General features: G+C 36.9%; 1 protein-coding gene across 1 annotated transcript in view; it reads right to left on the reverse strand.

The window, feature by feature from the left end:
- The window catches only part of Gucy2c (guanylate cyclase 2C), a 68,755-nt gene that overhangs the window by 33,116 nt on the left and 23,283 nt on the right, over positions 1–12,356 (reverse strand). The window contains exons 10-12 of the mRNA XM_076852689.1: positions 10,365–10,476; positions 4,521–4,602; positions 1,869–1,974 (exon numbers count right to left, since the gene is read on the reverse strand). Coding sequence (XP_076708804.1) covers positions 1,869–1,974; positions 4,521–4,602; positions 10,365–10,476 — 300 coding nt within the window. The remainder of the gene's footprint in view (positions 1–1,868; positions 1,975–4,520; positions 4,603–10,364; positions 10,477–12,356) is intronic.

The raw sequence follows: 12,356 nt of genomic DNA on the forward strand, positions 1-12,356 counted from the left end.
AATGCCTTCTACTGCTGGAAATGTTTAGATTTTTAAGAAAACACACAAAAATACAGTGTTTAAAGGTTAAACCAAAGGATCAAAGTGGGGTTTTGAGGCAGTAGAGATTGTTTCCTAGGTAGGGTTTTGCAGAGGTGAAACATGTGGGAGCCTATCCAGGTGTCATCTCAGAAACAGGAGCACTCACTTAAAAATCTCCTCAGCTACTCCTAGTGTTAAACAAAATAAGCAGGAGGTAATTGACCTGAAGCTGCCTGAGTATTTTTGAGTTCCTATGTAACAAACCACAATCTAACTTACATCATCATACATAAATAAACAGAAACCTTATTTAAGAAAACGTTTTGGTAACAAGTAGCTGAGTTTCAGCCAATCACAGGCAGCCAACTGATCAGACCATGCTCAGATCAGGCAAACTTCTAGCAATAACCAATGAACTTATTTCTTTGTATAACCTGTGAAAGCTCACTGCCCACACTGCAGAGTGCTCTCTGACTTTCTTTTGGTTTTGAGTGTTTCCCAATTGATGAATCATTTTTTGCTCAAATAATAATCTGTAAAATTGAATCTGGCTAAAATGTTTCTTCTACCAGCAAGTACTTCCAGTCAGTCATTTCTGTCAGCAAATTCTCTCTTTGGAAGTCAAATAGTCTTGTGGTTCTTTGCACCTTACTGTGAATTACTGCAAGCTTGATTCCTCCATGACACTTGTATGAGATACTTGGTCCTTGTGAACACAGGGTTTAGGAGTGAGGTTCAGAATGCAGCAGAAGGGTCACTTTGGAGCAAGGAGCATTTCTGAAGGAAGGAAGACCTCATCCATGTTCAGCTGTGAGGGGATATGAGCTCTTAGAAGGCCAAGTGCAGTACTTGGGGGTAGGGTGTCAGGGGCTGGTAGAAAGGGGTCAAAGATAAACCTGGCTGAACTTGTTGCTTCAAGTTTTCCTTGCTGATTTTGGGCAGGGAGGCATCTCAAATAGCACTACCTTATCAGATTGGTCCTACTATGAGAAAGTCTACAAATGCCCTTATGTGAAGGTCCTGGGTCTCCATTCCTTCTTAGTATACTTTGATATAAAGACCCTTGTAATTGCAGTATATAGGTGTTAGGATCTTAGATTTCACAGACACACCGGGTTCAAACTGTAATTGTTTCTGAAATTCCATCTGTTACCTCAAGGGCTCAGGGAAGATGCAATGGGTTGAAGTATCTGCAATGTAATAGTGTTCAGTTAAGTGTTAGCTATCATTATTTGTAGTAATCTTACTCACTCGCTGTAGGTGACCCTGCACTGTTTCTTAATACTTTGGTCTTCAATTTCCTTATCAGCAAAGTTATGATTATAAAGATCAACTCACTGGTTCATTGTAAGGAGAAGATGAGAAACACAGGTCTAGCATCAACTGCAGTAAATGGGGTGAGTTGTTAATAATGGCTACTGATTATACTTCCTGGTTGGGGATGAATTTGAACAAACATCAACAGAGGTCTCTTTCTTCAGCAATGAGCAAGGTAAGTGATAGGTCCTTAGTAGAAGTAGATTAGTACCCCAGGTTTGGGGGAATTCAAATGCCTTTCCCATTCCTATATCCCTTCCATGACAAATTCCCAGGAAGTGCATGTCTTGTTTCTCATGGGTCAGATGCAAAAACCCAATAACACTCTGTAACTCAGCCTCCACTGAAGTGTTCACTGGATGACATTAGATCAATGAAGAACAAGAGAAATAGGAGGTGGAAAAGTAGAAAGCATCTAACTTTTGGATTCTAGCACAAACTAAGATTGGACCATTTCCTACCATGCTGCCAAAGTCTTGTCAAACACCTGGCAAACTGCACCATTGTCCAACAGGTAAGGCAGGCCTTACCTTCAGGCTGATTTGGTTGGTTTCATTGTTTTCCAGAGGAAAGATATTTTCAGGAGGAATGTGGGACCATTTTTTCTGACGAAGTTGATTATCTCTTTTATATTTTCTGTGGAAGGAACAGAATCAGTTGATAGGTTTTATTAGTGTCCATGCTGTTCAGTTTCTGAACACCAGGAGAAATTTAGGACCCTGGTTTTCTCAGGCAGACATGTGTTGAGGAAGACTAGCTCAGTGGTGAGACTCTCCGTGCCCCAAACTGGCCAGTGCTGGCCATTAGTGGACCCAGAGGAGGTTTCATGGACTTCTCTGTTCTTTTGTGTTTGTTTCATTTTACTTTCCTTGATCCTTCACTATAATAAGGGGTCTGAACCGATGACATGGAAACATGAGGGAACAAAACAGAAAAAAAAAAATCAAAACTAATAGCCTTACATGGCAGAAATGTTCATTTTTAAACCACCAATGAAACACACCAGATTCTAAGTAAACCAGTTCCTTTTATACATCTGTGCCTGATGTTTAGAGAAAATGGAAAAGCACAGAGACAATGCAACAACATGTGTCCTAATTTATAAAATGTTAGAATCTTGTCTGTAGTGCACATGAGAAGAATTCTTGAGTTTTGAGGAAGGCTCACTTTCAGCTTTACAGATATTGCCAAATTACTTCCCACAGTGGTAGCACCAATTTACCTTCCCATGTTGTTAAGAATATTTAGTATTGTTAATTTTTCCCCTTCTCTTTATGATGTATGTTAATGGTGTGTTAGTTTTGCTCTAGTTTGCATTTCTTTGATTACTAGAGAGATAATCTTTTCTAATATTTGCTACATATTTTATAGAATATATAGAATTATGGAATTATGTAGAATCATTTACTTATAATTTCTCTAATATTTTTTATTGTGCAATTTTTTCTTTTCTTTTTCTTACTAACTTTTGTGAGTTCTTTATGTCTTCTGAAAAACAGGAAAATACCTTCTCACAGTTTATTTTTTTAACATTGCTTTATGGAAAATTTTTATTTTACTAAGGCCATATTTGTAGAGTTTTCTTCTCCGACTTTTTTTTAATCTATGACTGAATCACACTTTCCCAACCTGACTTCATAAAGTCATTTCCTAAATTTCTTCTATGTTCTGAAATTGTTTTTTCACATGCAGATCTTTTTTTCTTTTAGTTTTGCTACCAGGGATTAAGCACAGGGGTGCTGAACCACTGAGCCACATCCCCAGCCCTTTTTTTTACTGTTTATCTTGAGACAAGTTCTCACTAAGTTGCTTAGGGCCTTGCTAAATTGCTGAGGCTGGCTCTGAACTCATGATCCTCTTGCTTCAGCGTCCCAAGCCACTGGGATTACAGGCGTGCGCCACCACACCCAACCTATTTTATGTAGTTTTAATTTCATTTTTTACTTGTGGGACACCAACTGTCCCAATATCACATCCTAACTGAGTTGTAATATTACCTCTGTAATATAAGCAAGTCCCTATACTTGCTTGAGTCTGATTCTGTAATCAATCGTCTTTTCCATTGACCTATTTGTCCCTGAATACCTTTTTGTTTTTTAGTCATTTGACAAACTGCACCTCATCTTTTCAAGTTCATTTATAATGCCTTTCTCATACTTTCCTAAGCAGAAATCATTGTTTTCCTCCTATGCTTCCATCCAATTCTATTAAATACACATAAATAGCATAATATTAACCAATTATTTTTACAGTAAGACTGGGAGCATGGAGAATGACTCTTGAGACATCAAAGGCAGCCAGGCTTCCATCTCTGCACCCATGGAGACTCTTGGAGCTCAACGAGCCAACTGTCATTCATATTGAATTAGGGATTCTATGGGCCATTTACTACTTTTCTTGTTATATTGGAAGAACACATGAATGACAACCATTTGCCTGGTCTCCTAGAGGAGACTCTGGCCATGAGGAAGTCCTCTTTCTGCCTCCCATGCTTAGCAACAATGGGAATTACTTGTAACTTTTGTCTTGCAATTTGCTCCTCTCTTAAGCTGACTCTTATTTGGACTTGGTTTCTGAAGGAAATTTTGGCTTCCGCTCATTCTTGATTAAATGGTCACACTGTCTATTGTGTATATTTCTAAGCAATACGGTTACAGGAGCCCAGCTCTGCCTTTGGATTGAAGAAAACAGCCCACTTCCCTCCTGCTAAAATAGGAAATTTGGAATAGATGATTTCTAAATCCTCTAGCAACCTAAATATCATGTAGTACAATGATTTTAAAATCTCCCACAATATGCCAATAAAACGGTGAGAATAGCTAGTTTCATTTACATAATGCTTATTATATCGCACTCTGTATACATGACCCATTTCTAATTCTCATGGCAGCTCAGAGAAAGAAACTGAAGCAAAGTAACTGGTTTAAGTTGTTAAGTAACGTGCTTGAGACCTCATAACTGGTAAATCACAGAACTGGGTCTGAGTTCAGGCGTTTGACTCCAGAGCTCTAATCTGCCCCCCAGGTAATATTCTGTCCTTATGTAGTCTTTGATGCAGAATGCCTTCATGATCTTAGGTCTGTCTAGAGATCTCCTTGTGAGCATGTGTGAGCAGCAGAGCCAGATCTCTGCGTCCTTCCTCCTCTGAATGAGGAGCATTCTGTGGCAAGGAGGGGAGATACCTCAGCACCAGGAGAGCAATGATCAGGACCAGCACCACTGTCCCTGTGAGCGTGAAGACAGCAATCATCAGGATCTGAGGGCCTATGGCAGGAAAGAGTAGAAAATGCATTAGCAGGATCTTTGAGAAGAGATTTAAAACATTTCAAAGATTCTAGTTGGGGAAGGGACAGAGAAAGCCCTTTTGAAAAACATTTTTTTTTTTGTATTAATTGTTTCTTGGTAATATATGTCCTGTGTTCCAGTCCAGGGCAGTTTAATTTAAGCTTTCCTTGAAGCCTATATTTCTCTTTTATCTCTAACAGGAATCACCAAATGGTTATAAGAACATAAAGTGGTTTCCAGCACACAAATAATTGTGGGAGTAGAAGCCTACCTGCTGTCCTTGAAACCAATATACCCCAGGAGGTTTCACAGAGAAGAAACAGACAGTTATTTTTTAAATGCAGAACACGTGTTGGAAGAAGAGTCGGTGTAGACTGTTAAATGACAGCGTTGCATGCTGGTTCTTTCCAACCTCTCTGGGTTATTGAGGTAGTCAGTGAGGAATGTGATTTTTGTTATTAGAACACTAGTGTATGGGTGGAGTTAGTAGATGGAGTTAAGTTGAGAGATTCTCAGAAAAGTTAGGGGAATTCAGGAAAATGTGGCTCCAACTCCAGGAAGCATTGAAGCAGAGTCTGAGAATGTGAAGGCCTGTGCCTGGGAGGAGAAGACCCACCATCATAAAACCATACAGAGAAATCATGGCTCACACAGCCCACAGTGATTCCTGTTGGGAAAGGAAATCCGTGGGTTCAAAATGGGATGGATTCCAAGAAATAAAATGTGTAAGAAGCTAAAAAATAATAGAAATATGCTTAAGACACAATTCTTTCTACATAAAGAGAGAGGAAAAAGGAAGGGAAGAAGGAAAGAAAGGAGGGAGAGAAGGGGTGCCCCAAAGAGAAACTCTCAGGGAAAAATGTTCAAGAAAGGCATAATCCAAAAATGAAACAAAGTAAAATGAGGCCTGATTTTGTGTATTTTAAAAAGGAGAGACAATCCTTTTTCTTTTGTGTGGTATAAAAGAGAAGCTTTGGAATCATATATAAAGAAATGTCATCACAGCATAATATTTAGCTTTGTATAAATATTTACATCATGATAATGATGAAAATGTTTACTTACTTCAATTTATAGAATCAACTTATAGGTAAAGACTAAAGTACTATGATATGATTGCCAAATAAATATTAACAACCTGGATAAATTAAAGAAAAATAAAGGAGAGTATGGGAGATGGAAAGAGGGTAGAAGGAACGATTGGGGAACTTTTAGCTTCATCTCACGAAGTAGGGGAGCAAGAAATTTTTATAAACAGTTGATTGAACAACACTAGAAGCTCATGTATATTAATTAAATACCTAATAAATATATTGACAAAAAAGGTGATATTGAGAAGTAAGGAGGACTAGTGAAGAACTAAATCTTAATTCACAATACAAAAGATAGATAACACCTAGAGCTTTTAAATCAAGAAACATTACTTAGAAATATGCTGAAGAGATTGAGAGTCTGGGGACACACAGAGGTGGGACCAGGCATGCTCACCTTCCATCTCTACTACTGGACTGAAAAATCATATACAAGAATTTTTCTTTGCTAAAAATATAATTAATGAAGGTGCCCTGAAGAGGAAACACCAAGATCTCTCTATTAAAGTAGCCCTCCCTTCTTGTCTTCCCTGTCATGGCACCATGACACAGAATCCTTGAGACTATGGTCCATGATCTACTTGTTTGTTCCTGTACCTGTAGCACATATCAGGCCTGAGACCTGGTAAAATATCAATTGAAAATGACTGAATGAAAAAAAAAAAAAAAGAAGAAAGAAAAAAGAAAATGACTGAATGAAAAAATAATTGAATAAAAGTTTGGCCTTGCTCATTTTACTATCTGAAAGAGGCTAGGGAAAGGAATCTAAATATTAAGACACATAAATTCATGTCAAAAACTGGTATGCCGTTAGACTTAGGTTACACATTACATGCATTTTAAAATAATTTTTGTGTCATCACATCATATCCTAATGAACTAATCCTTTTTTTTCTGAAGTGGGGTGCTTTTTGTGGGGTTAAATGTTGCAGCACTCTTTTAAGGGGGTACATTTGAAAGTTTAAGCTTTGCAACCATACAGCTGCCTCTAACTATCTGTTTTGTGCTAAAAGGAAATTTTCAACAGTGAAAATGTGAGTTGTGGATTTATCTCATCTGGGCAGAAATAAATTCATACCTTGGAGATGAAGTAACACTGTGGGCATGTTTGTCTTTGGAGATGGCCGTATGTCACTACAATCACCACTTCCATCATTACTATTACTACTCCCACTTCTATCACACCAGACAAATAACAAGAGTGAGAACAAGAAATGCAGTTTCAACAGTGCAGATGATTGCACTCAGAGGCCTACTAAAATTGCACATTCCCTGGACTAGCACAAGAATTAGAGAGAATGTGGTGGTCTCAGCCCATCTCAAGCCCCATCTGCCTCTTGCAGTATCAACATCTCACTGTGCTAGATGTAATTATGACATTTACACATAGTATTTAAATATGCCATGTACAATTTAATATAGTTTTAAATTCAACATGCTTTTTAGTTTTGCTTGTTAGGTTGTCTGGGTCACAGTAGTTCTAAGGCTAAGCTTTGGCTGCCTCCTGGTGGTCACTGTGATTATTACATCCTATTTATCTCTTCCCAAGGAATGCAGAATGACCTTATAACTGCAAGGTCATATGACACTGTGATTAAAAGGGACCCTAAGTCTCCTGTTGTAGCAGAGGAAGAAACTCACACTTAGAGAACAGAAGAAAAATGACTAAAATTAATACAGTGTAAATAAGTGCTGGAGTTCAGTGTAGAAATACAGTTATCGCATGTCATCATTCATTGATTTCAAGGCATATGTTGAGGGGTGGAGAGGATAGGAATAAATAATGGACTGTACCTTTAAAAAATATAAAAAGACATGTAAACAAATATAAATGCTAGGAGTCAGGTAGGGTAAGAGCAAGATAAATAAGATTAATAACCTCCTGGGTTGCTAAAATAAGTTAGGACAAATGAAATAAAGTTAAATCTTGAAATGAGTGTACGTTTGCCAGTTGAATGGAGGAGGGTAATAAATTCTGGACAGAGGGAGTAGCATGAACAAGGACACAGGGGCACAAATTTATATGACCTTCCTTTAAGGAGGTAGGAGGAAGTTGAGAGTGGGGAAGGGATTTTTTAAGAGAAAAGATATGGCTGGAAAAATAGGAAGGTCATGGGCATGTTGTACTCTATTCAGTCATTTGGACTTTGTTCTGCAGGTAGAAGTGTTGGCAACAGTGTGGTGATGTGAGGGGTTGCCTTGGAGGTGGGAGCACTGGAGCAGGAAGGCAGCTGGATGTTGCTATAATCCAGGAAGCAGATGATGAGGGCTCTGAGGAGGATACAACCAGATCTGCATTATCCACATTGTTGTATCCCAGATGCTTAGCACATCTTGGGGCACTAACTAACTCTTCCTTAAATGAATGAATAGACAGTGAGGGTGTGATAGCCAGATGAAATATTCTGATAAGTTAGCAAGTGTGTACACAGAAAAAAGGCCAAGCATGCATTCCTTATTTGTATACTATTAGATTATTTGTATATTTTACTTGTAAAGTATAAAACTAACTATAGTAACAGGGAAGTAATGGAAAGTTCTGGCTCAGTTTTCTAGTTAACTGAAAGTGAGGTGAAGTTGCCCAGGGTAATATAATGCCTCTGTGCTACAAAATATAAATATTTCATGTGATATCTTTTAAGTAAATAATGAGAGTGCTCAAAAATTATTTTTTGAGAAGTTTAGCACTCTAAAAATCACAGCCTTCTATTAAGTAACTAAAAACTTAAACACTGATAAAAACCATACTAAAATTACAAACAACATTGTCACTGAGAGCTGTAATTAGGAGAAAGAAAATAATATTTTAATTCAAGAAATTACAAAAAGAAGAAGTAGAGAGTTTCAGAAGCCCATGGTAAAAGAAAGAGCTATTTAGAAAGTCAGGTTTGGTTTAGAACTAGGAAGCTTGAAGATCATTCTAGGGATAATAAAGAAAGCTGATTAAAGAAAAACCAACTTCCAAAAGGAATGCCAACAGTTCCAAATTGCTTGCTGTTTAAAAGACTATGATCCCCAGCCCACATCCTTTTGTGCTTTAGTCAACTGCTAATGTCTTTTGAATAAAAGCACGGGAATAATTTTGAACCAAAAGTGACTGATGCAGTGAAAGAGAACTAGGACATTACAGCTTTGGCACAAGCAAGCCCACTGAAGCAGAAATGTGCCCCCTAAGGCACATCAAAATTCCAGAATTTCTGGCTGCAGAGCAGGGCTGGGTTAGAAATATTTTTAGCTTATAATTTTTAAATGCTTTTTAAAAGCAATAAACAAATATAATCAGTAGAAAATATTGAAAATTCTGAAATATACTAAAAAAGAAAAATGTATATCTTCCAGAATTATTCTACTCAGTAGCTACCACTGTTAAAATTTTAGCCTGTTTCTTTAGAATCTTCCTTCTTTCTTTCTTTCTTTGTACCTGGGATTGAAAGCAGGGGCAGTTAACCAATGAGCCACATCCCCAGCCCTTTTTTTTTTTTTTTTTTTTCTTTAATTTAATTTTATTTTCTTTGCATTTTTAAAATTTTTTTTTTAGGTGCAGATAGACACAACACAATGCCTAGAGGAACACTCCACTGCTGAGCCACAATCCCAGGCCCTTCATGTTTTATTTTGAGACAGGGTCTCACTAAGTTGCTTAAAGCCTCGCTAAATTGCTGAGGCTGGCTTTGAACTTGAGATCCTCCTGCCTCAGACTTCCAAGTCACTGGGATCACAGGTGTGAGCCACCACACCTAGTTTACAATTTTATTTCTGCATAATGTTTAACGAAATTAGGATCCCAGCATCATAAGTTTCCTATCATTTAAAATTCTCTGCAAATAATTATTTTAATTGGTTGCATGATGCTCCACTTAAGAATGTCTCATAATTTTCTTTAAAAATGTATTAATGGTATTTACATTTTTTTTTTTTTTTGCATCTTTGGGTGTATTTGTCCAAATGTAAAATTTTTTCCCTAAAGACAGTTTAACAATATGGAATTAATGATCATCATTTTAAGTCCTGGCCAAAGCCAGTCATGGATGGAATATTCCAACACTTTATGGCTGAGGAGATAACTGTCCTGCCCAACCTGCTGATGATCAATGTCACAGAGCTGCCTCGCATCTTGCCTGGGTGACAACCTAGCCATGTTAGGGCTTTTTATGATGGAGAGACTCTCATCTGATTTGGGTGGGAAACCTTCACTGTAACTGAAATATATGTCCGAGGAAGGAATGGGGGACATGATAGGGAACATAATCACCAGCCACACCTCAGCTTGATAAAGCATGTATTCATTGCTGAAATAGGTGTCCTTTGAACTTTTCCCAGTAAAATATAAATGGAGAGAAAGTACATGTCTCCCTCTCATTTTTGTCAATTGCCAAACTTTAGACTTCTATAGGATAATTTATGTCCAAGGGTACAACACATTTTTAAAGATGGGTCTGGCAAAATTAGAATAGGGGTATTTTCCGTGTTTAATCAGAACTTTAATGTAATTCATGGTTCAGGGAAATAAAGTCCACATTTACAAACCTGGAAAATTTAGTTGGAGGACCAAACAACAATAATCATAAACTAACTTCATAAACCATATAGTTTACTCTTCTTACCAGAAAAACAATTTTAGGGAAAGAAAATTCACTCAGAATATCTTACCCCGGCCTGGGATATCATTAGGAAGTTTATGGTTCCTCCAGACGAATGTGGGGTGTGTGTCCTCTGTAGTGGTACTATTTGTGTGGGTGTCATAAGTCAAAAGAATCTTGTACTGTGTCAGGGCACAAAAAAGAAATGGATGAACAGGTGAGGTCTCCTGTCTTGCCCAATGATATTTGCATTTAAATAACACTTCTCACTAGAACAAGGTAATTGTAAAAAAGCTTGGAACTAGTTAGGATCTGTTTATTGGTTCATGGCATGAACATGGATTTATTTTTTTTCTTGTGAACAAAATTTTTATTTACACACTGTATCTAGGAGCAGATACATAAATTCTTAAACAATTAATTTCCAAAAATGTGCAAGAAATTACTATAATTTGTTTACAAACCAAAACATATATTAAAATCAATGGACTTTGGATAGTGCATTCTGTGGTGTACAAACATGGATTTAATTTCCATGTGGGCCAATTAGTTTTATATATCTTTATGGCCATGTACAATACCATTAGTCTCTGCCCAACACAGTTACTTTGATTCTTTAGAGAACTAGTCCATGTCGTTCATTTTTACCAATGTTAAAACAGAGTCCAAGAAAAATTTAAAGGTCAACTCCAGTTCTCGCCATACATGGTCACCAGTGTTTTCCACAATAGTAAGCTGCTTTTGGAAACCATCATGAGTAAAGATATCACAGGTAAAATCCATTATAACATTTTTTTAATACATGCCAAGGGATCCTGAGATAATTCTACATTCCTTAAATTCTATCAATTTCATAATTTTCTAATCTCTTCTATCCCATTAGGTCCCTAAACATGACACTAATTAGTTACTACAATAAAAGATTTATTTTTCAAGTAATCTTCTAAAGGAAACATAAAAGGTATATTCTTAAATTATTATTGCAAATATTGAGACTTTTCTAAGAGACATTGGAAAAATAACCATCCTTCTAAATTTACCACCATTTCCTCAATATACTCTGGACAGATAGTTAACATTTTCAAAATTTTACACTTAAGAACAGAATATATAATTGCATACATTGAGGATAGGAAATATCTTATGTATTAGGACATGGCATATTGAATCTCTACTGAAAATTACCTTGGATATGGACTATCATCTCTGTAGCTGTCTTGAGAAGTAATCTCTGGTTTTCCCAAATATACATAATACAATTGATAGCATTAGATTATTGAAAAATTCAACCAAAATTTGCTTTTAGAGCGGATAAATGCAGAGAGCAAAGTTTTTCACTTTGAGGAGTTGTCTGAGGCTGAGATAAGATATCATACATGTCTGCCTCTCTCCATGGGACATGAGGGCATCATCCCAGAAGCAAATACTTGGAGGAGGGTGTAGGTATATTTGTAGTTCCTATTAGTGGCTGAAACATTGAGAAGATCCAATTTTAAGGTATTCCCATGGATTTTATTCCAAAAATAGCATTATATTAAAGGTTCATTATAGTAACTAAAAACTATAGATTACTTCTCTGAAATGTTGCCCCCAAATTTCCAGTGTTCCTTTCCAAACTGCACATCTTTTCTCTAGTTTTTCACATTTGTCATTGTAGATGTCTTTTGCAAAGCTAGGTCAATATATATACACTCAATATAAGGCAGGTCATAACATTCACTCTGGAAAATGAAAAAATGCATGACTTTTTCTCTTAGATTCCCCAGATATATCAGAATCTGATGTGTTGAAGGAAAAAGCATTTTATTGACCATTTGGTTGGCTGGAACAGTGGCTTCCATAGTTTGGATGAACACAACTTTGGATGACAAAGTGGGGTGTTTTCTTTTTAAATTAAATGTTGATCAGCTGTCACCTAGGTGACAAATAGAAAGCAAAACACGGGAGACATGGAGAGATGAGTTTAATCCACTCCCTTTCTTTACAGGAACTTCTATATAGGTAAGGAAAAAAGAGATATACATTGTAGATAAAGGCAAAACATTATGGGTCTGACTGTGTG

This window comes from Callospermophilus lateralis, chromosome 4 (genome assembly GCF_048772815.1).
Source record: "Callospermophilus lateralis isolate mCalLat2 chromosome 4, mCalLat2.hap1, whole genome shotgun sequence".
In the NCBI taxonomy this organism is placed as follows: domain Eukaryota; kingdom Metazoa; phylum Chordata; class Mammalia; order Rodentia; family Sciuridae; genus Callospermophilus; species Callospermophilus lateralis.